Genomic DNA, 25,051 nt, shown 5'->3' with positions numbered 1-25,051 from the left:
AAAAAAAAAAAATAGCTGGGAGTTGTGATGCTCACTTGTAGTCCTAGCTATGGTGAGACTGAGGCAGGAGGATCCCCTGAGACTAGGTGATCAAGGCTGCAGTTAGCTATGAGTGCAGGACTGCATTCCAGCCAGAGTGACAGAGTGAAACTCTGTCTCAAAATGCAAAGTAAAAAATCTCAAGTCGGACCAGTTCCTTTTTGACCATGCAGCCTTTTCAACCCCATAGCTGCGTGACTGGGTTTGTGTTGCTGGAGATGAGGAGACCTGTGCCCAGTTGTTGCCTGTCTAATCAGTTTATTTTTAAATATATTAGTGAAATTTATTTCATACTTTATGTCCTCATATTGTGTGGTTTTTTGAATTCTCCTTTGAATAGCTTGTAACTAACTATTCAAACATCTTATTGATTCCATAATTCTTTTCTAACTCGCTTCTTAAAAATCAGAATTGATACTAGACTACCTACTCAGTTTTTATTAATGAGGAGATGGAGTTGTTTGCACGCTTTACCTAAGATTAGTGTCATATTAGCCAAATCAAATCAATACTTGAGCAAATGCAAAATTAGAGCTTCTTCAGCATGGAACTCTCTCATGATTCTTGAAGATGCCATTTCCTTTTTTAGTCTTTAGTAAAGAGCTGCTATCATTTCAGACCCCTTACTATTTAGGCACTTAGGAATTTTTCACTGGAATTCATGTAAAGAAAGACCATGGGCGTTTCTAATGAATTTAACATTCATCATTTAACTTCATGACTCATCCCTAGGGCTGTAGTTTTACTAATGAATTTTTCAGATACTACTCAGCTAGCAACTGAGCCTAACCAGGAACACACCCTCAACCATTTAGTGGTCTTTTTTTTTTTCTTTCTTTATTCCTCCTGAAAGTCGATTACTCTCAGAAGGTGGTGAAAACTTGCATGTCTTCTGTTTTTTTTCCTAGAGACAAGCTCTTGCTCTCTCACTCAGGCTGCAGTGCAGTGGCTTGATCATGCCTCACTGCAGCTGGAAACCCCTGGGCTCAAACAATCCCCCAACCTCAGCCTCCCAAATAGCTGGGACTACAGACGTTTGCCCCTATGCCCAGCTAATTTCTTTGTTTTTTATTGTTGAGATGGGATCTTGCTATGCTGCCGAGGATGGTGTCAAACTCCTGGCCTCAAGTGATCTCTCTGCCTCAGCTTCCCAAAGTGCTGGAACTGTATACAGGCCTGAGCCACCTGTGTTCAACCCCCATTTTCTTTTTTGTTTTTTTTTTTTGAGATGGAGTCTAGCTCAGTTGCCCAGGCTGGTGTGCAGTGGTGCCATCTCGGCTCACTGCAACCTCTACCTCCCTGTTTTAAGCAATTCCCCTGCCTGTTAATATGAAGGCCGCCATGGCTGATGCCAACCAGTTCTGTCCCTGTATGTCCAAGCACCAGACTTCCTTACTGACCCTTTGCAATTTCAGACCCTCCATCAGCCTCCTGTATCCTGCTGGAGATTTTGGAGCGTCTCAGCATCTCTGGGGCTGCTCGTATGCATCAGGGAGGGAAAGGCAACAAAGCCCACACAGACCCTTGCAAGCATCTCAGGATCTCCCAGTGGGATCCTCTTTTCCCCAGCTCATTCCTTAAAATTCTGCTGACTCCCCTACTTCTTCCTCCAGCTCAGCACTTACCTGGAGTTGCCCCAAAGGTGACCACAGGGGAATTTTCACAAGGGACTTCCCCAGACTGTTCTGAGATAAAGGGGGTTAGGATTACAAAGAAGTAAACTCTAAACCCTGGTATCATGATCCCAAAGCATTTCTTAAGGGATGTACCCACAGTGGGCGCTGCAGCTCATCTTATTGGGAGAAAAGGAGACCAAGGATGCTTTTTCTAGATATGTCTGCAGTGAGGGGTCTGGTTATGCAGTTTATAGTAGAGCTTAAGGAATCTGTTCCAGGACCAGGGATACTTTCTTTTAAGTGTTTCGAATTACAACCTAAACACAACACCTTTACTGATGTCTGTGAATGGTCAGGGCCCTGGCTTGGGTTCAGGTCTGCAGGGGAAAGCATGCAGGTGTCCAGGCCACGGAATAACAGAGCAGTCAAGTGTCTGTGTATTCTTGGTCAGAACATACGGAAAATGTGAAGAAACTGCGGAATCCTACTCTATCCTTTCTAGTAAGAATTGATATTAGGAAGTACAAGTCATTTGATTATGTTTTTCTTTTTAAAAAATTGTTTTGTGCAATTTGATTTTCTGTACATATATATTGATTTAAAGGAGTGAGAGACTTTCTAATTTCTAAAAAAATACACTTGGAAATTTGAGGGGATTACATTGAATCTGTAAATCAATTTATAGGGTATTGTTATCCGAAGAATATTAAGTATTTTTAAAATTATTGTAGGTATACATAAGTATGGGTTACATGGGATGTTTTGATACAGGCATACAGTGCATAATAATCACTCACATCCTGGAGGGTGGGGTATCCATCCCCTCAAACATGTGTCCTTTGTCTTAGAAACAGACCATCCTTGAACATAAGATGACTTCCAGTTATTTTTCAGTTTATCTTTGATTTCTTTCAGCATTACAAATTGTGTAAAATTCCTGTACCTCTCTTAAATTTTTTCTCTTAATGTTTTTTATTGATACCATTATAAATGGAATTGTTTATTTTATTTTTAATTGTTGGTTGCTTTTATATAAACCATAATCTACTTTGGCATGCCAGTTTTCTGTCTTGTAACATGGATAAATTTGTGTATTAATTCTACTCATATTTTAGTGAATCCCTTTTTTTACAGAAAATTATTTCATTTGCAATAATGACAGTTCTATTTTTATTTTAAATCTGGACAATTTTTTTTCTGTTGTAGAATTTCCCTGGCTAATACCTCCAGTACACTGCTGAGTAGAGTGGTTAAAGTGGAAATTCTTGCCTTCTCAAACTTTCAGGTAAAGAAGCACAAGTCTGTCACCGTTAAGTATGACGTTAGTTATAGGTTTTTCATAGATACCTCTTAGTGGGTCTCAAAATCTTATTCTATCAGTAGTTTGCTGGGGGTTTTGTCAGGAATGGATGCTTGATTTTTGTAACTTTCTCTGTGCCTATTTACAGAATCATTTTTTGTTCTTTACTAGTATTGGGCATTATCTTGATTGAATTTTAGATATTAAGTCACAACTGCATTTGCAAAACAATCACATTTGGTCTTGGTGTATATTCACATTTTATGTGCCTGGATTTAGCTTGCCTATGTTTTCTGAGGATGTATGTGTCTATATGAATATGGCATATTTGCCCACAGTCCTTCTATTATACTTGTGTCTGGCCTTAGTATTACAGTAATACTGGGCTCTAGAATTAATTGGAAAGTGTTTCCTCTTCTTCATTTTTTGGAAGTATTTTCTGCTGAAGAATTAGCATGAATTATTTATTGAATATTGGTGGAATGTTTTACATAGGTTATTTTGCCCTGGACTTTTCTTTGTGAAAGTATTTTAAACTAATATTTCTGCTTTACTTGAGTGACAATTCATAATACATAAATGTATATTTTATATTATACTTTTCAGTTTACTTTTATAATTTGTACATCCAAGATATTGATTTCTCGACTGGGTGCAGTGGCTCACACCTGTAATCCCAGCACTTTGGGAGGCTGAGGCGGGTGGATCACAAGGTCAGGAGATCGAGACCATCTTGGCTAACACGGTGAAACCCTGCCTCTACTAAAAATACAAAACATTAGCCAGGTGCAGTGGCAGGCACCTGTAGTCCCAGCTACAGGTGAGGCTGGGAGGCTGAGGCTGGAGAATGGCCTGAACCTGGAATGTGGAGCTTGCAGTGAGCCCAGATCGCGCCACTGCACTCCAGCCTGTGTGACAGAGCGAGACTGTCTCAAAAAAAAAAAAAAAAAAAAAAAAAAAAATTATTTTCTAATTTGTAATATTCTATGAGTAATAGATTTTCTAGGCTGTTAACATGAAAAAATCAGAAATAATATAGAGTGAGGCTTCAGCCCAATCAATGAATGACCCAAAGTCTCTTGTAGAATGGATCATTGAAATACAATTTTATCCTTAATGTTTACATTTATTGTGGAGGAAAATAAGGTAGTGATTCTAAAGGAAATTAGTAAAAATACCATTTAACTTTGGATTTTCTCAAGAGGGCAGACAAAGTAGACTTTCTAATTTTTATTGATAATTATATAAGACATAAACACAGTTTTTAATTAGAACAAACAATATGCCATTTGAAGAATAATATGAAGATGATAGTTTGATTAATAATTTTGATTAGTATTTGCTTACTATATACAAATATGTTGGGCAAGATTGTAAGCCATTAAACACACACATATATATATAGACATATATAATTATTTGAAATAAGGAAACCACAGACTCATGACCAGTGAAAAACTGACATATTTTCAACCTTAGTAACTTTAAAACTATCATAAAAATTTACCATTTTGATTTATATTAACTAAATATACATAAAACTATGAAAGAACTTTATTAGAAAGTTTGACTAGTCATGGAGATCAATATGTTTCACAATTAAAAAGTAACCAAAGACACACATTATTATCAAATACCAAACCAAAGCATTTAAGAAAAGATTAAACTAAAAGATGCTATGGAATTTGTCACAGCAGAAATACAACAGAGCACACTTCTAGGCACTGTGATACCTTAATAGATACTATCAATTAATGTGTAAACACAGGCCAGTGTGCTCATCATTACATGAAAAACATTTAGAACTGGTAAACTAGGGAAGTTTGCAGGATACTGTATCAATGTAAAGAAAATCAGTTGCATTTTTTTACTCCAAGAACAAATACCTGGGAAAAATCAAGAAGACAGTTACATTTACCATAACATCAAAAAGAATGAAGTATTAGGTTGGTAATGGCAAAAACCACAATTACATTTGCACCAACCTAATACTTAGGAATAAATATAATAAAGAGTGTAAAAGATTTGTGCAACACAAACTGTAAAATATTAATGGAGGCAATTATCGAAAATACACATTTAAAAATACTTAGTGTTCATGGATCAGAAAAATTAATACTAAAACATTCATACTACTCAAATTGGTGTATTATTTAAAGCAGTCTCTATCCGAATTCCAATAGCATTTTCAACAAAAATCTATAAAAATCTACAGTTTGTGTGGAATTATAAAAGACTCCAAACAATTTTAAGCAAGAGGGACAAAGCTAGAAGCATTACACTGCCTGATTTCAAGCTATATAGCAAAGCTGTAGTCATCAAAACTGCAAAATATTGGCATAAACACAAACAAATAGACCACTGGAACAGAATAGGGAGCTCAGCTATATGTATCCATCTGTATACAGTCAATGAATTTTCAACAAAGGCATACAGATACACAATGGAAAAAGAATAAACTCTTCAATAAATGGTGTCGGGAAAATGAGATATCCACATACAAAAACAAATTGCACCCAACCTTCACAGCATACATAAAATTAATTTAAAATATATTAAAGATGTAGACATTGGACTTGAAACCAAAAATCTTCTAGAAGACAACACTGAGGAAAATTCTTTGGCATTGGTCCTAGCAGTAAATTTTTGTATTTGATGCCAAAAGCACAGGAAAAAAGTGGGACTACATCAAACTAAAAAGTCTACTGCATGGTGAAAGACAGTCAGTGTCATTAAAAGCCTATTTACAGAATTGGAGAAAAATACTTGTATGCCAAATATCAGATAAAGGATTAGTATTCAAAATCTGCAAGAAACTCATGAAACTTAACCCCCCAAAATAAAAGTAACAATAAAAAGTGACACTTTTTTAAAAAAGCAGCCAAAACCTAAATGTTATTCTTTTAAAGAAGCCATTAGTAATTATGAGAAAAATGCAAATCAAAACCACAATGAGATCTCATTCAAACAAATATTAAGGTGATATTTATCAAAAATTCAAAAGAAAGCAAATGTTGTCAAGAATGTAGAGAAAAGGGACCTTTGTACACTATCACTGGGAATGTAAATGGTAAAGCCATTATAGAAAACAGCATGGAGGTTCATCAAATAATAAAAAATAAAACCGTCATATGATTCATCAATCTCACATCTAAGTAAATATCCAAGGAACGTAAAATTGCTATATTGAAGAGATATCTTCACTCCTATGTTTATTGAAGCGTTATTAACAATAGATAAGATATGAAGACAACCTAAATGTCCATTAACACAGAAGTTAATAAACAGAATATTACATAGTTGAGCATGGTGGCTCAAACCTGTAATCTCAGTGCTTTGGGATGCTGAGGGAGTAGGATTACTTGAGGCCAGAAGTTCAAGATCAACTTGGGTAACATAGCAAGACCATGTCCTTACAAATTAGCTAGGCATGGTGGTGTACCCCTGTGGTCCTTGCTACTTCGGAGGCTGAGATGGGAGAATAATTTGAACCCAGAATTCAGAGGTTACTGTGAGCTATAATGACGCCACTGCACTCCAGCCTGTTGTAGTATCTTAACAACAACCAAAAGGAAATTTAACATATATATATGTGCATGTGTGCACATGTGTGTATGTGTGTGTCACAGTTCAGTCCTTGAAAAAAAACTTGCCATTTGCAACCACATGGATCATCTTGAGGTCATTAGGCTAAGTGAAATAAGTCAGACACAGAAAGAAGAACACTGCATTATCTCAATTATATGTGGAGTCTGAAAAAGGGTTTGAATTATAGTTAGAGACACTAGAATGCTAGTGACCAAGGGCTGTGTCTTGGGGGAATCAGATACTGGTCAAATGGTACAAACCTGTTTTATAATATGAATAAGGACTGAGGACCTTATTCATGGAGGCTATAGTTAATGTATAAGTAAATTTCATTAATAAAGAAGATCTCAAGTATTTACATGTAAATTTTATTTTAAACCCATTAAAATAAGTTATAGATTAAATGTAAACTCCAAATTGACATATTATTTCTAGTCAGGGATGTTCTAATGAACAAGCATAGTATAAAAGCTAAAATTGGATATTTAGCTAAAGTGTCTTTCATAAATAAGAGTAAATTAAATTTTTTCAGAAGTAAAAACTTTGAGAGATTTGATTGCCGATAGAAAATTGTTAAGAGTATACTTCGAGAGAAACATTTTCTGCTACCAAGGTAAAATGAAAATAAAAGTGTAATAGACTTGACATGGAAATGTCGACCCATGGTAGACATTGAACTAAAGAAATTACGTGGTTTTTGGATGCATCCATTTTGAAATCAGATAAATATTAATAAAAGTGTGATTCCATGCATTTTATTAAGTAAGGTAAAAAGAATTCCAAGGCTACTTGAACAATTTATAGGATAAGACTAGTATTTAGAAATGTTTTCCATTGCTAACTTGTTAAAACTTTATAGCACTTTGCATATTTTGGAGAATGTCAGCTATCCTTTTATCAGCTAATTTGTACCAGTGGAGCAACAGTGGCATAGACATTGCCCACCAGGTTCCGCACACTCAGGATGACTGGGTTATATGTCCACAGTAGGGTTGAAGAGGATGATATGATGAGGTCCTCTCAGAACACAAAGTAGCTCACTAACAGCAGGATGGTCTGAATGGCCCTTTTCTTTGGGAAGGCTCTTGGAGAGATGCTGGTGCTGTGAAGGTGCTGGGATTGCCTCGGATGCTGGGACAAAAGGATCACCATGTGTGCGATTGAATGCAGTGTAATTTCTATAATGAAGACATCCCCGGATAATGTCAGAGTGAATAAAGGACTTCATTAGAGAAAGTGAACAGTATTTGCTGACCTTAAGTAGACTGGTATGCATCACGTTAGAAGAAGCCACAATTAAGAATATTACGTTACTACCGAAAGACAAATTGACCAAAAAAAAAAAAAAAAAAAAAAAAGACAAGACAGTGATAATGTTATTTGTGAATTTCTTTACAAAATAACATTTGTTTAAGCCTTGCCAACCAGCAGTTGCTGGGGCTGATGATTCTGGCTTGGTGTACACTCGGGAGACAGGTGTTAGAGATACATAGGCCCATCCTCACTCTGCTAATGTAGAACAAGGACTTAGATTTGAACTCATTCCCTAAGTGCAGTGATTCAAGCATATCTGGAGACCAAGCATCCACTACAGTGAGGAACATGAATGAAGGCCAAGTGATAGCTGATCAGGTCATGGTACTTAGATTTGTGATCCTGAAGGAATGTGAAGATGTTGAAGAAAAGAAGGTGTTGGGTGAAAGTTCAATGGAAGCTTGGGGGAAAAACAAGGCATTTTTAAGCATAACAGAAGCAGAAAGTATGTTAGTCTTAATAACAAAGAAAACGTATTTCGTATATCTGGAAAAAACTGTAGATCTCTCATTATCAATGTTCTTTAGTGTTCCAAATGATCACCATCCTTATTTTAATTTTACCCACTTCGTGGTTAACTCTGATTATCTCATATACATTCTGGATAATGCAGCCTCCTCACTCGTTTCCACATCAAATAATATACATATAAAACATCAACACATCCACAGTCATGCTGCATAGAGTGTACAATTCTGAAACTTTTGTTGTACCATCTGGGTTTCAAACATTTTAATGTCAAAGCTCATTTTTCTGTGTAGCTTCTGCCTAGTGGATTGTATATTCTCAGAACTTGTCAACAAAATATAACTCCCAATAATCCAGCCTTCAAAATTACTACAACACAATGTCACATTTCCTAATGTGTCCCTGTGGGCTCCGTATGGGTGATTTGTGGTGTTCTTTGTATATGTTCCTTAGTGGATTTTAGTTTTCAGAATTGAACTAGATCAAAATTACTTTGGGAGTCAGAAAAATCTTACTTCTTTTAGAGAAACATAGGAGAACTGCTCTGTCCTCCAGAGGATACATCTGTGACACAGAACATGAGATACAGGGAGGAAAATGTAGGTTGCTTATTACCTCTGCTCCCATCAATTTGTCCAGGTACATTTATTGAGAACAGAAGGATATGTTCATTCCAACCACTGTGAGTGTTGTTGTGTCTTTTAGTGAGTCTGTGGCTCTGTGTTCTTAGAAGATGCCTCACATTTTCCACGCCCTTAGGTTTGACAGGAAGGCTAGAGAGAATGGGAGTTGCCTATGTCCCTTCACTCACATGAAGGGCTCAAGTGGTCTGAAATTGAATATTTCTCTTCTTCCCAACTGAATACTACAGCAGTTTGGTGATGGGTATTTCCCTTACCTCAGGTCATATAAACTCTGACAAAACCCCAGTAGGTTAGGCTTTGCTAAAACAGTTTAATGATGGCAGAGCTTGGTAAGAACAGAATGCTCTGAGTGGCTTTTAGTAGGGTACATTTCCCTTCCCTATGCCAGAAAGATAAGATTTTTCTGTTACTCCTGTGAGAATCTGGTAAGGCTTCTGAAAATAAAACTCTCAAAAGTGAGGAGGAACTAAGACTGGCCTCCATGAAGATTTTCACTCTCAAACTTGTCCACTCTCAGCTTCAGCAATTCCTCAATTACATTGTAGGTTTTCTACCATAGTACTAATCGCTACTGAAGTTTTTTCTTATGGGTTTCTCTTCTGGTGAGTTGTCATTATCTTTATTTGTATGTCTTTCTATACAATTTGGGGGCAGATGGTTAGTTTATGACCTCATTTTTTCCTTCTATAATTTTTTTTTGAGATGGAGTCTCACTCTATCACCCAGGCTGGCGTGCAGTGGCATGATCATGGCTCACTGCAACCTCCGCCTCCCAGCATGAGAAGCAATTCTCATGCTTCAGCCTCCCGAGTAGCTGGGATTACAGGTGCCTACCACCATGCCCGGCTAATTTTTGAATTTTTAGTAGAGACAGGGTTTCACCATGTTGGCCAGACAAGTATCAAACACCCGGCCACAGGTGATCTGCCCACCTCAGTCTCCCAAATTGCTGGGATTACAGGCATGAGCCGCTGCGCCTGGCCTTTAATTTTGTTTTTAATGGACACAATACTTTTACGTATCGTTGGAGCATAATGTGAGCATTAGATACATGTTTACATATGTAATAAATTATGGGATTTATCATGTCTGATATCTCATTTTATTATTTCTTTGTGGTGAGAACATTCAAAATTCTCTTTTCTAGCCATTTGAAATATTTAATACAAAATTGTTCACCATAGTCACTCTACTGTGCACTTGAATATATTCCTCCTACTTAACTGTAACTTATTGCCCATTGACCATTTTCTCCTCGTTTTGCACTCTTACACACCCTAATTTCTAATAACCACCATTCTACTCTCTACTTCGATGATACCAACTTTATTAGATTCTGTATATTAGTGACAATGTGAAGTATTTATTTTTTTATGCCTGGTGTGTTTCACTTAATGTTCTCCAGGTTCATCGTGTTGCTGCAAAGGACAGAAGTTTATCTTTTTTAATGACTGAATACTATTTCAGTGTGTGTGTGTGCACGTGTATATATATATATATGTGTGTATATATACACACGTGTGTGTGTGTATATATATGTATATATCACATTTGTAAAATCCTTGTATCTATTGAAGAACATCAGATTATTCCATGTCTTTGCTATGGTAAATAGTACTGCAATGGACATAAGTATGCATGTGTCTTTACAGTTGAATGATTTCTATTTTTGGGGTGTATACCAAAAAATTGGATTGCTGGGTCAAATGGAAGTTTGGTTTTAAATTCTTTGAGAAATCTTCAGACTGCTTTCAGCAGTGGTTGGAAAAATTTACATTCCCACTGGCAGTGTATAAGGTTTTTCTATTCACCACCCACCACCATCTATTATTCTTTGCCTTTTTAATATGGCTGTTGTGACTGATGTGAGATGGTCTCTCGTGACTTCGATTTGCATTTTTTTAATAACTGATATTGAGTATTTTTATATGCTTGTTGGATGCATGTGTGTCTTTTGGGAAGTGTATGTTAATGTTCTTTTTTCATTTTTAAGCAAGGTTGTTTTTTGCTTGTTGAGTTACGTTCCTTTATCGATTGTAGCTATTAAACCTTTGCTGGATAAGTAAGTTTTTTCTCTCATTCTGTAGGTTGTGTGTTTACTGTTTGTAGTTTTTCTTGCTGTACGGAAGCTCTTTAGCTTAATTAGGTCTCACTTGTCAATTTTGTGATGGTTGGGTTTCAATTGCTTTTAGAGTCTTTGTCATGAATTCTTTGCCAGGGCCAATGTACAGCATGATATTTCCTAGATTTTCTTGCAGAGTTTTTTACACTTTTAAATATTACATTTAAGTCTTTAATCCATCTTGAGTTAATTTTTGTATATGGTATAATGAAGTGGTCCAGCTTCAATCATCTGCATATGACTAGCCAGTTATCCCAGCACTATTTATTGAATAAGGAGTCCTTTCCTTATTGTTTGTTATTGCTGGCTTTGTGAAAGATCAGATGGTTTTAGTTGTGTGGCTTTATTTCTGGGTTCTCTAGCCTGTTCCATTGGTCTGTATGTCTATTTTTGTACCAGTATCCATGCTCTTTTAGGTATTGTAGCCTTATAGTATAGTTTGAAATCGAGTAATATGATCACTCCAGCTTTGTTCTTTTGCATAGAAAGCTTTGAATATTCAGCCTCTTTTTTGTTTGTTTCAAATAAGATTTTTCGTTTTTAAAAAATTCTGTTAAAAGTGTCGTTGGTAGTTTGATAGGAATAACATTGAATTGGAAAGTAAGTTTCTTTCGGTAGTATGTCCATTTTAGCAATATTGATCCTTCATATCCATGAGTGTGGAATGTTTTTCTGTTTGCTTTTGTCATCTCTAATTTTTTTTTAGCAGTGGTTTGTAATTCTCATTGTAGAGATCTTTCACCTCCCTGGTTAGCTGTGTTTCCAGATATTTTATTCTTTTTGTGACTCTTGTGAATATAATTGTATTTTTGATTGGATGTTGTTAGTGTATAGAAATGTTACTGATTTTCATACATCTATTTTGTGTGCTGAAACTTTGCTAAAGTTCTTTATCAGATCTAGGAACCTTTGGGTAGAGACTGTGGGCTTTTCTAAGTATAGAATTATATCATTTGTGAAGTGAAATTATTTGACTTCCTCTCTTCCTGTTTTGGATGCCTTTTATTTCTTTCCCCTGCCTGATTGCTCTGGCTAGGACTTTCATTATTATATTTAATAGGAGTCGTGAGAGTAGATATTCTTGTTTTGTTCTGGTTCTCAAAAGGAATGTTTCAAGCTTTTGCCCTTTCATTGTGATGTTGACAGTGAGTTTGTTATTGATGGCTGTTATTATCTTGAGGTACATATCTTTGATGCCTAGTTTTTGAGGGTGTTTAACATAAAGGGATGTTAAATTTTATTGAAAGCCTTTACTGCATTAATCTTAATAAATCTTCTGAGAGATCATGTGGTTGTTTCTTCGCTCTGTTCATGTGATGAATAACATTTAATTTTATATGTTGAAATAACCATGCATCCCAGGAATAAGGCCTATCTGATCATGGTGGATTAGCTTTTCTGGTGGGCTACTGGATTCAGTTGGCTAATTTTTTTGAGGATTTTTGCATCTATGTTCATCAGGGATATTGGCCTGATAATTCCTTTTTTATTCTGTTTTTGGTAGTTTTTGGTGTCAGGATGATACTGGCCTCATAGAATGAGTTAGGAAGAAGTCCCTCCTCCTACTTTTTTTGGAATAGTTTCAGTACAGCTAGTACCAGCTCTTCTTTATATGTCTGGTAGAATTTGGCTGTGAATCCATCTGGTCCAGGATTTTTTCTGGTAAGCTTTTTTATTATTGATTCAATTTCAGAATTCAGTATTGCTCTGTTTGTGGTTTTAATATCTTCCTGATTCAATCTTGGGAGGTTGTATGTTTCCAGGAATTTCTCCATTTCTTCTGTGTTTTCTAATTTGTGTGCATAGAAATGTTTATATTAGTTATCTAATTGTTTCATGTATTCCTGTGGCATCAGTGATAATATTTCTTTAGTCATTTTTTATTGTATTTATGAAAATCTTTTTTTCTTTAGTTAGCAGTCTATCAATTTTCTTTCAAAAGTCATTTTAATTGGATTTTTGTACAGTTTTTAAAAAAATCTCCATTTAGTTCAGTTTTAATATTTCTTGGCTTCTATCTTTGGGGTTGATTTGCTCTTACGTTTCTGGTTCCTCTATATATCACCAGGTGCAATGGCTCATGCCTATAATCCCAGCACTTTGGGAGGCCAAGGCGGGTGGATCACCTGAGGTCAGGAGTTTGAGACCAGCCTGACCAATATGATGAAACCTTGTGTGTCTCTCCTAAAAATACAAACATTAACTGGGCATGGTGGCACAAGCCTGTAGTCTCAGCTACTCAGGAGGCTGCGACAGGAGAGTTGCTTAAACTTGGGAGACAGAGGTTGCAGTGAGCTGAGATTGCACTACTGCACTCCAGCCTGGGTAGCAGAGACTCTGTCACAAAAATAAATATATAAATACAATAAAATAAAAATATATGATGTTAGCTTGTTAATTTTATATCTTTCTAACTTTTTAATGTGGATGGTTAGTGCTATAAACATTCTCTTTGACACTTTTTTTTTAGCAGTTTCCCAGTGATTTAGGTATGTTGTATATTTGTCTGTATTAGTTTCACTTAATTTCTTGATTTTAGCCTTAATTTTATTCTTTACCCAAAAGTCATCCAGAAGCAGCTTATTTAGTTTTGATTAAATTTTTATGGTTTTGAGAGATCTTCTTGGTATTGATTTCTATTTTTATTGCACCATATTCTGATAGTGTAGTTGGTATGATTTTGATTCTTTAGAATATGTTGAGAATTACCTTATGGCCAAGTATGTGGTGGTCAGTTGTAGAGTTTGTGTGATGTGCAGATAGTGTATTCTGTTTTTGCTGGATGGAGTGTTCTGTGGATGAGTGTTAGGTCCATTTGGTTAAGTGTCAAGTTTAAATCCTAAATATTTTTGTGAGTATTCTGCCTTGGTGAACTGTCTGGTACTTTCAGTGGGATTTTAAAGTCTCACAGTATTATTGTGTGGTTATCTAAGTCTCTTCATAAGTCTCTAGGAACTTGTTTTATGAATCTGGATGTTGCAGTATTGGGTGCAGATACATATATATATATATATATACACACACACATATATATATGCGTGTGTGTGTGTGTGTGTGTATGTGTATATATACAAATTTATGCATATATATATTTAGGATAGCTAAGTCTTCTCATCGAATCAAACCCCTTATTATTATGAAATGCCCTTCTTTGTCTTTTTTGATCATTGTTAGTTTAAAGTCTGTTTTGTCTGAAATAAGAGTAGTAACTCCTCCTCTTTTTTTTTTTTTTTTTTCTATTTGCGTGGTAGATCTTTCTCCATCTCTTTTCTTTGAGCCTATGCATTTCCTTGCATGTGAGATGGGTCTCTGGAAGACAGCATGCAGTTGGGTCTTGGTTCTTCATTTAACTTGTTGCTCTGTGCCTTTTCAGTGGGGCATTTGCCCATTCTTTTTCAAGGTTAATACTGATATGTGCAGATTTGATCTTGACATTGTGTTGTTAGCTGTTTGTAATGTAAAATTGATTGTGTATTTACATTATAGTGTAAATAGCCCATGTACTTAAGTGTGTGTGTTTTTTTGTTTTTGTTTTTTTGTTTTTTGATACGGAGTTTCACTCTTGTTGTACAGGTTGGAGTGCAGTGGCGTGATCTCGGCTCACTATAACCTCCACCTCCTGGGTTCAAGTGATTCTCCTGCCTCAGCCTCCTGAGTAGCTGGGATTACAGGTGTGCACCACCACACCCCGCTAATTTTTGTATGTTTTTAGTAGAGATGGGGTTTCACCATGTTGCCCAGGCCCTTAGTTGTGGTGTTTTTTTTTTTTTGTTTTTTTTTTTGTTTTTTTTTTTTGTGGTGGCCAGTAGTAGTTCTTCATTTCCATGTTTAATACACTCTTAAGAATCTCTATTTATTTATTTATTTATTTATTTATTTATTTTTGAGATGGAGTCTCTCTCTGTTGCTAGGCTGGAGTGCATTGGCACCGTCTCAGCTAATAACTGCAACCTTCGCCTCCCAGGTTCAAGTGATTCTCCTGCCACAGCCTTCTGAGTAACTGGGACTATAGGTGCATGCCATCACGCCCAGCTATTTTTTTTTTTTTTTTTTGTATTTTTAATATAGATGGGGTTTCACCATGTTGGCCAGGATGGTCTTGATCTCTTGACCTCATGATCTGCCTGCCTCAGCATCCTAAAGTGCTGAGAATACAGGGGCGAGCCACCATACCTGACAAATAATCTCTTTTAAGGCAGGATAATGTAATGAATTCCTTTAGCATTTGCTTGAAAGGATCTTTTCTCCTTTGTTTATGAAGCTTAGTTTGGTGTGATTAGATTCTTGGTTGGAGTTTATTTTCTTTGAGAATGCTGAATATAGGCCCCCAAATTGTTTTTGTCTTACATGGTTTTTTTTTGTTTTTTGTTTTTGTTTTTTTTTTTTTTTGAGATGAAGCCTTGCTCTGTCGCCTGGGTTGGAGTTCAGTGGCACGATCTCAGCTCACTGCAAGCTCTGCTTCCCAGTTTCACGCCATTCTCCTGCCTCAGCCTCCTGAGTAGCTGGGACTACAGGTGCCTGCTATCATGCCCGGCTAATTTTTTGCATTTTTAGTAGAGACAGGGTTTCACCGTGTTAACTAGGATGGTCTCGATCTCCTGGACCTTGTGATCTGCCCACCTTGGCCTCCCAAAGTGCTGGGATTATAGGCATGAGCCACCGTGCCTGCCCTTGTGTTGCATGTATTTTTTCTGGAAGGTCTGTTGCTAGCCTGATGGGGTTTCCTTTATAAGTGACCTGCCCCTTCTCTCTAGTTGCCTTTAATATTTTTTTCTTTCACATTGACCTTGGAGAATCTAACGACTGCATGTCTTGGGGATGGTTATCTTGTATGCTATATCCTGGGGGTTCCCTGAATTCTCTGAATTTGAATTTTAACCTCTCATGGAAGGTTAAGAAAATTCTCATGGACAATATCCTCAAAAATGTTTTCTAAGTTTCTTGTTCTCTCTCCCTTTCTTTTAGAGATGCCAGTGAGTTGTAGATTTTGTGTCTTCACATATTCCCATATTTATTAAAGGTTTTGTTCATTTAAAAAAATACGTTTTTCAGTTATTTTTGTCTGAATTAATTCAAAGAATTGGTGTTTGAGCTCTGAAATTCTTCCCTCAGCTTGATGTAGTCAGTTGTTAATATTAATGATTGTACTACAAAATATTCTTGTGAGTTTTTCAGCTTTATCTGATCAGTTTTGTTCCTTCTTAAGGCGATTTTATCTCTCATCTCTTGAATAGTTTCACTGAATTTTTTAGATTCCTTGAAATGGGTTTCAGCTTTCTCCTGATTCTTGATGATCTTCATTGGCATCCAGATTCCGAATTCTCTGTCATTTCAGCGATTTTATTCTGATTAAGAACTATTGTTTGGGAGCTAGTGTGGTCATTTGGAGACACTCTGACTTTTAGCATTGCCAGAGTTGCATTGTGCTGGTTTCTTTTCATTCATGTAGGCTGGTGTTTCTTTAACTCTTGTAATTTCAGTACAGTCAGCTTGTTTTACTCCTTGATGTTTTCAGAGGGCCCAAGACTTTGCAAAGTGTCTTTGAGGCTGAATTCTTGTCTTTCATTTCACAGGGGGACATATAGCAAAGTATTATTGGTGTTAATGTTTGAGCTGCAACTGAGTAGATGGCACATAAGTGTAATGGCCAGCGGATAGGCTCTTGGCAACACTGGTCCTCTGTATTTTCTTGTGTTTGCAGCCATTCCCCCTTTCAGTGCTGTGAGAGTGGGGGCTCCTCCTCCACTTGAGTACTAGCCACAGGTCTTGGCTTGGCACTCCCAGGCTGGCATCATAGCCCTGGGGTTAACTCAAGTTTTTTATTCCCTCCCCAGCTTGGGAGCAGCAGAGACGGGGACCTTGGCCTTGGCAATGGCAGAAGGCCTTTCACTTGTTTCTTGGGGTACCACCTCAGAGATATGCAGACCTGCTGCCAATCAGATTGATCAGTCAGGTATGGAGCAGCTACGTTGTGGGCCCACGCTGGGACCCCTGCCTGGTAAAGAGCAGGGGATTTGGGGCCAATAGGGAAGAGAGACTGGGCTCTCCTCCATCTGTTGGCTGTGGCCTGCTAGAGGCATGAGCAAAACACTCAGGCTATTTGTTTCTTCCCCAGCCTGAGGGCAGCAAGGGCAGGATCACCGCAGCAGTAATGGCAGAAGGGTTGTCAGTTGCCTCCGGGAACTCCACCCTAGAGAGGCACAGAGCCTCTGTCAGTGAGAATGTTCAGCCAAGGGTGAGGTGGCTGCACTGTGGGCTTAAGCACAGGGTTCCACCTGGTGAAGAGAAGGGAGCCAGAAGCCCGCAGAGAAGAGAGACTGGGCTTCTCTCCATCTTGTGGTTGTGGCATGCTGGAAGTGCTAGCAAAGCAATCAGGGTCTTCATTCTTTTCCCAGACCAAGGCCAACAATGGTGGTACTGCTACAGTGGCAATGGCGGGGAGCCTATGGGTTGCCTCTGAAAGCTCCATTGCGGAGAGATGCAGAGATGGTCACTGACTGAAGTAACCCATGGGAGTAGTCGGGGGCAGAATGGCTGTGCTGGGGGCCCACGTCAGGAGACTCTATACAGTGAAGAGTAGCAGGGAAGGGGACCCACGTGGAAAATAGTTTGTCTACTTTTTCTGTAAGGCAACCGTGGTATGCTGGAAGCCTATAGTAGTTCTTGGGCTCTTTAGTTCTTCCCTAGCCTATGAGAGGTAGAGCCTGGGGCCATGGCAATTGCAGAAACAGCAGGCTTGTCAGTTACCTCTGGGAGCTCTGTGCAGAGTTGCAACCAGCCTGAGTGCTTAAGTAGGGGTTAAGTGGCTGCGCTGGGACCCAGGCCAGAGGGCATTTCTAGGCGAGGTGTAGTGGAAGTGGGGCCTCTATAGGAGATAGAGTAGAGACAGGAGGTGAGTCTGCTCCTCAGCATTGTAGGTATGGCCCCTATCCTGGGGGCATGTGAGAGAGCCTGTCCTCCCCTAGTGGCAGAGCTTTAGCAACTGGCACTGTTGTGGTCAGGAGTCCAAGGCCCTTAGGATTCCATGTGGCCCTGACTGGAGGGTCTGCCCAGACTCCATGCAGCTCTCTGTGTCAGTTGAGGAGCCCTGTGGGGAAGGTGTTGGGGGATTTTCTGGGCCCAGGATTTCAAAGATCAATGGCAGAAGGGTGAGTCACCAGCAGCTCTTGCTTACTCACCATTTTCCTACAGTGGAGAGCCTCTCTTAGCTCAACACCAATTCTGGCTGGGTGGCTTTCCTGTTTCACTCCTCTCTGCTCTTTGTGGGTCACATTTCTTCCTCGATAAATTCTCCATTTTAAAACTTTACATACATTTATGGAATCCAATTGCAATTTTGTTACATGCATGGATTGCATAGTGCTATCAAGGTTCATCTATAGCATTATCAGAATTTTATTTTTTAAAAAAGATTTATAGAGATGAAGTTTTGCTATGTTGCCTAGGCTGGTCTCGAACTCGTGGGCTCAAGCTATCTGCCTGCCTTGGCCTCCCAAGGTGCTAGGATTAAAGGTGTAAGCCACCGAACCTGGCCAGAATTGTTTTTTCTTTATACAGCTGAATAATATTCTGTGTACGTGTATATCACGTTTTGCTTATCCATTCCCCTATTTATGGGCATTAGGGTTGGTTGTACCTTTTTCACCATTGTGAATAATGTTGCTGTGAACACAAGTGTACGAATACCTGTTTGAGTCCTTGCTCTCAGTTCTTTTGAGTATATACACTGAAAGGGAGTTGTTGGATCATATGATAATTCTATGCTTAATATTTCAAGGAACTGCCAAACCATTTTCCACAGGGGCTGCACCATTTTACATTCCAAAAAGCAGTGCATAAAGGTTCCAGGTTTTTGATATCCTTGCTGACAGTTAGTATTTCCTGTTGATGTGTTATATATTTATAGTGTTTGAAATTCATTTGAGGGTCTTTGCTGTTAACAAAATGTTACAGGTTTTTTTCAAAGAGAACAATATGCTGTGTTATAAAGAATCTCACATGTTACTTGATGCCTGTGATCTATTTTTTTTTAGTAAAAAGAGGAACTTATCTCCACCCAGCCTCAGTCCACTGCACCCACTCTTTGCTGTGTTGGGATATGCAGGGGAGAAAAGGAGCTTGGCAGCTCTGTCCTGTGTTGAGCTGTGGTAGCCCATCACTGGGTTGTAAAGCACCTCTCCTCCTCCTCCTCCTTGGGAGAAATTTCACTGATTGACTCAGCCATCTGGATTTATTTTGGGTGTAATGTTGATGTAATTTTATTGAAATAACACTAAATAGAAAGTTAGGGGATGGATTCTCTAGCTGATGAGAGTTTTGGGCAAATCAAGTACATAATTTCTAAGCCTTATTTTTTCTCTTAGGCAAGAAAACTATAAATTAGGCAGCCCATGGGAGACCCTCGAAGCCCTGAATGTGGGTGTAGGACACCAGATTTCTACCACTCACTTTCTGATTACTTCCCTTGCACAAAGATCATGGCCCAAGTAGCAATGTCCACTCTGCCTGTTGAAGGTGAGAAGTCTTCAAAGAGCAGGATGGTGGTGACATTCCTCATGTCAGCTCTTGAGTCCATGGCGAGACCTTCTATTCTGACATTCCATAGTTGGGTAGGACTGGGCCGTAGATGAAGTTGATTTGTTTTTGTAGAATATATAATTTTATGTTTTTTTAGTTTTAAGGAATAGTTTTTTTCTTGAATAGTAGTTATAGATTTAAGTCTTTCAAATCACATTTTATGACCATACTTCAAAATGTTTATTTTTTATTTTATTCATTTATTTAGAGATGGAGTCACGCTCTGTTGCCAGGCTGGAGTGCAGTGACGCGATCTTGGCTCACGGCAACCTCCGACTCCCTGGTTCAAGCAATTCCCCTGCCTCAGCCTCCCAAGTAGCTGGGATTACAGGCACATACCACCACGCCCAGCTAATTTTTGTATTTTTAGTAGAGACAGGGGCTTCACCATGTTGGCCAGGAGGATCTCCATCTCCTGACCTAGTGATCCACCCACCTCAGCCTCTCAAAAGTGCTGGGATTACAGGTGTGAGCCACCACAGCTGGCCCAGGTTATTTAATTTTTACATTTAGTCTCAAATATTTTTCTATGACGATTTTAGGCAATCATTTGTTTTGCAACTGTTAACTTTGAAATTATGTATAATATTTTTGGTTACTCGGAATAAGTTTGTATACTAGAGAATGATGCTGAAGTTTTATTGTATCTATATGTAAAAGATTCCCAGAATTTGAGGCCATCAGGGCATCTTTACTCTTGTATATCTGTGTTTTCTTCTGCTTACACATTCACTATTGCATTAACCACCTGTTTCCAAATTGTTTAGTGTTAGCTGTTTACTTTTGTTTGTTTGTTTAAGACGGAGTCTCACTGTGTCACCCAGGCTAGAGTGCAGTGGTGCCATCTCAGCTCACTGCAACCTCCACCTCCCAGGCTCAAGTGATTCTTCTGACTCAGCCTTCCTAGTAGCTGGAACTGCAGACATGTGCCACCACACCTGGCTAATTTTTTTTTTTTTTGGTAGAAATGGAGTTTTACAATGTTGGCCAGGCTGGTCTCGAACTCCTGAGCTCAAGTGATCTGTCTACCTTGGCCTCCTAAAGTGCTGCGATTACAGGTGAGAGCCACCACACCTTGTCAATCTTTCCTTCAAAAAAAAAAAAAAAAAAAAAGCCCATCATATGCATAATTACAACAGAATATTGAGTGCTGATTATATAGTTTTTATTTTTGTGTTACTATCATAGTAATTAACAATTTATCGTATTTTTATAAGTAGGTAGCTGGAAATAGTATTTATTTTAAAAAGTATCAGGCTAAGGTATTTTCTGTTTTTCTTTTCCTTTTTTTTTTTTGAGTTGGGGTCTTACTCTGTTGTCCAGATGGGAATGCAGTGGTGTAATCATGACTCACTGTAGCCTGGACATCCTGGATTCAAGTGTTCTTCCCACCTCAACTTCTGAGTAGCTGGGACTGCAGGCATGTGCTACCACATCTGGCTACTTTTTTTGAGTTTTGGTAGAGATGAGCTCTTACTGTGTTGCCCAGGCTGGTCTCTAACTCTTGAGTTCAAGTGATTCTGCCTCAGCCTTTCAAAATCCTGAGATTACAGACATGAGCCACTGTTCCTGGCCTAGCTAATTTTTAAGCTTTTTTGTATAGATGGGGTTTCCTTATGTTGCCGAGGCTTGTTTCAAACTCCTGGGCTCAAGCGATGTTTCTGCCTTGGCTTCCCAAAGGGATTACAGATATGAGCCACCATGCATGGCCTTAGGTATTTTCTGACACGTTAAATGTAAATATTTTAAGTAGGAGGAGCTATACATTTTCTTCCTCTTAAGTGGTTGGAAGGTAATAGATAGTGCTTAACCTCACAAAGCTCTGTGTGACATAGTTTGTGGATGCTTTTTTTTTTATTTTTTGAGACACGATCTGACTCTTTTAGAATGGAGGGCAGTGGCATGGTCGTACCTCAGTGCAGCCTTGACCTCTCGGGTTCACGCGATCTTCCTGCTTCAGCCTCCCAAAGTGCTGAGATTATAGGCTTGAGCCACTGTGCTTGGCCACCTATTTTGTTTTCTTAAATGGAAATTATTTTTGCATAATTAAAATTTGCATTAAAAATTGTTTTAAAAACTTGATAAAATTATCTCCTTAAAGATATTTGAGAATGGTTAGTGGTTATATGCTGTTATTTTATTAATGTGACTTGTTTCTGCCTTGTGATCGTAAAACCAGCTGAAATTTGTGACTGTTAATGTTAAATAAAAATTTAGAGATGAAATGCTGTTCTGTTGTTGATAATAAAATAATTTTTTAAAATACAAATTTCTGCATAGAGTACCATAGGGTCATTTGCGTCCTTACAATTTCTTTATAGTCCCTTTATCTTCAGCATAGGCATTTCACTATTCTCAGGCTTTATCTCTTCCTCCCCAGCATTAGTAAGACCATTTCTCCTCCTATTCCTATTTGTATATTACACAGTATAATTAAAGGTGTAGAAACTGTTGAGTTCTTGACTGGCTTGTCAGAATACTAAACAGACCTAGGCTGACTTCATCTCTTCCTTGGCTGGTAGACTTCTTTTGTCTTATCCGTGGATAGTACATGAATCTTGATTTGCTCTTTCATAAACTGCCTTTGCTGACAGGATTAAGTGTGGATAGTGAAGCGAGAATGCACCCTCAATTACCACAAGGTAAGTAAATAATAGTTCCTTACAGGAGAGCAGCCACAGCACATTTCATGTAAGTGCAATGGAAGGAAATTACCGTGCCCTATCATTCTTCACGTTGGGGCGCTGTTGGCTCACTTCTAGGCCAGAAGTTCTCTAGCATAGCTTTATTGTAGTTCAAAAGATTTCTGATCACCTTGCTAGCTGCTAAATTAGTTATTGAAGATAACATTTTAAAGCAATATTATGCAAAAATAATTTCCATTTAAGAAATTAGAGGGGTGATTATTGCACAAATCAAAAACAAATAGTGGGAAGCTTATAGTTTTCAAAAAATGATACTGAGAAAATAAGGTATTTGGTAGAAAATAAAAAAACTTCAATATATAGTCCTCATCATGTGATGAGTTAAATTCTAGATGAGCAAAATAGTTATACTAAGACACATTTTAAAACTAAATCAAAATATATATAATTATTATGTAATTATTTAATTCCATAAATGGCTTTTCTATGCCTAAAATAAGTGATGTACTTGTATGGATCAGTAGGAAAATACACTAACACATTTGAAAAATAGGCAAAGGATATGATAATTTTCAGAAAATTATGCTACAATGCTCTTTAATTTTAACACCAATCAGTGGAGTATGTTTATGATAGTAAGATACCCCTTTTCAAGGTTTCTGGAAAAGTTGCATGGTAGCATTTGCTAGGATATTATGAACCTTATTAGGAAGCAAATTTTAGTAAATTTTGAGTATATGGAGTATTTACTCTCAATGTTTTTTTTTTTCTTTTGGACTCTCATGTCTCTGATTCTTTTGAGAAAGTCATTCAAGATGTACATATTTTGTTCCCATTTATTACAGTAGTGTTCTTTTTAAGAGGGAAAATTGGAATCACTGACCTTTGAAATAATGTTAGCACTAAATGAATTATGGTATATACATAAAATGGAATACTATATACTCTATAACATTTTTAAAGAATATTTAATCCTAGAAATATACTTAGTAAAAGTCAGTGAGTACTCACCTAAATGTGATTCTGGCTATGTGTAGATGTGGGAATACTTCTGGAGGAAGGAATTATGTAGTGAATGCCGTAACGTGAGTTCCAAACCCCTCTTTGAATACTGATGGCACTAATTTCCCCAGCTGCTGTAAGTGTTTGGGTCACCTTGCCCACCCTTGCCCCGAGGAGGGCCACATTGGCTTCTGAGCTCATAGTGCAGCTGCATCCCTGTTCATTCCTGCGTGCCTCCCACCTCCGGGGTGCTGTTACTGACAGTGCTCCCCAGCAAGCGTGTGTAAAATCTGTGTCTATTTCTTGGAGAATCTGACCTATAATAGATTAAAAGGGATTTCTGTATTTTTTTTCTTTTAAATTCTCTGTTGTCTTTTGTTTAAAATCAGACAAAAATTTAGGAAGAATAGTACCTTTAAAAATGCTGTTAGATTTATGTTAGATTTTTTAATTCATCTAGCAGAAATGGTGTTTTTAAATGTCTGGCTTTAACGTGTTTGCTGTTTGTATTGTTTAAAGCACTGATCAAGTTTAAGGCCGAAGTGACCTGCATCACAGTTTACAAAACAGATGTGTTTGCCTTCAGAACTGAAGGATGGAGGACATAGTTTTTTCAGTACCAGAAAGGACATTTAAATAGATTTCATAAAATATTGTAAGCATTTTTTTTTTTGACAGTGTCTTGCTCTGTCGCCAGGCTGGAGTGCAGTGGCGTGATCTTGGCTCATTGCAGCCTCCACCTCCTGAGTTTGAGAGATTCCCCTGCCTCAGCCTCCTGAGTAGCTGGGACTACAGGCACACGCCACACACCCGGCTAATTTTTTTAATTTACTAGAGTTAGGGTTTCACCATGTTGGCCAGGATGGTCTCAATCTCTTGACCTTCTGATTTGCCCCCCTCAGCCTCCCAGAGTGCTGGGATTACAGGCACGAGTCACTGTGCTAGGCCAGCATTGTATTTTTATCATTTTTTATTTTATTAATTCTAAACCTAAACATTTATATATATGTCATTTTCTTCTAAAGCAGAATGAGGTTTAAACTATAAAAGATTCCCTCCCTCCCTCCCTCCTTCCCTCCCTCCCTTCCTTCCTTCCTTCCTTTTTTTTTGAGACAGAGTCTCACTCTGTTGCCTAGGCTGGAGTGCAGTAGCATGGTCTTGGCTCACTACAGCCTCTGCTTCCTGAGTTCAAGCGATTCTCCTGCCTCAGCCTCCTGAATAGCTGGGATTACAGGTGTGTACCACCACACCCAGCTAATTTTTTTCTCTTATTACTAGGGACAGGGTTTTACTATGTTGGTCAGGCTGGTCTCGGACCTCCAGCCACCTTGCACTCCCAAAGTGCTGGGATTATGGGTGTGAGCCACCGTGCCAGACTGAACTGTAAAGGATTTTCTGAAATGTTCATGGAGACATTTCAGAATGCTCAAAAGGAATCACAGTAGTGGTAATATGTCAGGGTAAATACTGAAGAGTTAAGAAAAATGGAAAGTGTTAATAGTATGGGGTTTCTTTCTTGGTTTTACTCTGAATTAATAAGACACATTAGAGAGAAGGAATGAAGGTAGAGAAATTTTGAATAGATTAAAAGTTCTTACTCAGATAATGAGTTCTTTTCTAAGTAAATATTTGGTGTATTGAAAACAAGAAATTCACTTTGCAAATGAGTTTGTTTAAGGAAGATGCAAAATTAAACAGTTCTCCTCAACTCACTCAGTGGAATCACCTTATCAGAA

The 25,051-nt window shown here is 38.0% G+C and overlaps 1 protein-coding gene across 1 annotated transcript in view; it reads left to right on the top strand.

Moving 5' to 3' along the window:
- Positions 1-25,051, top strand: part of LOC139356001 (uncharacterized) — a 59,909-nt gene that overhangs the window by 12,296 nt on the left and 22,562 nt on the right. The window contains exon 5 of the mRNA XM_071068730.1: positions 2,862-2,940. Coding sequence (XP_070924831.1) covers positions 2,862-2,940 — 79 coding nt within the window. The remainder of the gene's footprint in view (positions 1-2,861; positions 2,941-25,051) is intronic.

Source organism: Macaca nemestrina, chromosome 9 (genome assembly GCF_043159975.1).
Source record: "Macaca nemestrina isolate mMacNem1 chromosome 9, mMacNem.hap1, whole genome shotgun sequence".
Classification (NCBI taxonomy): Eukaryota; Metazoa; Chordata; class Mammalia; order Primates; family Cercopithecidae; genus Macaca; species Macaca nemestrina.
The sequence above is the reverse complement of the archived record's forward strand: the minus strand, read 5'-3'. Positions and strand labels throughout refer to the sequence as shown.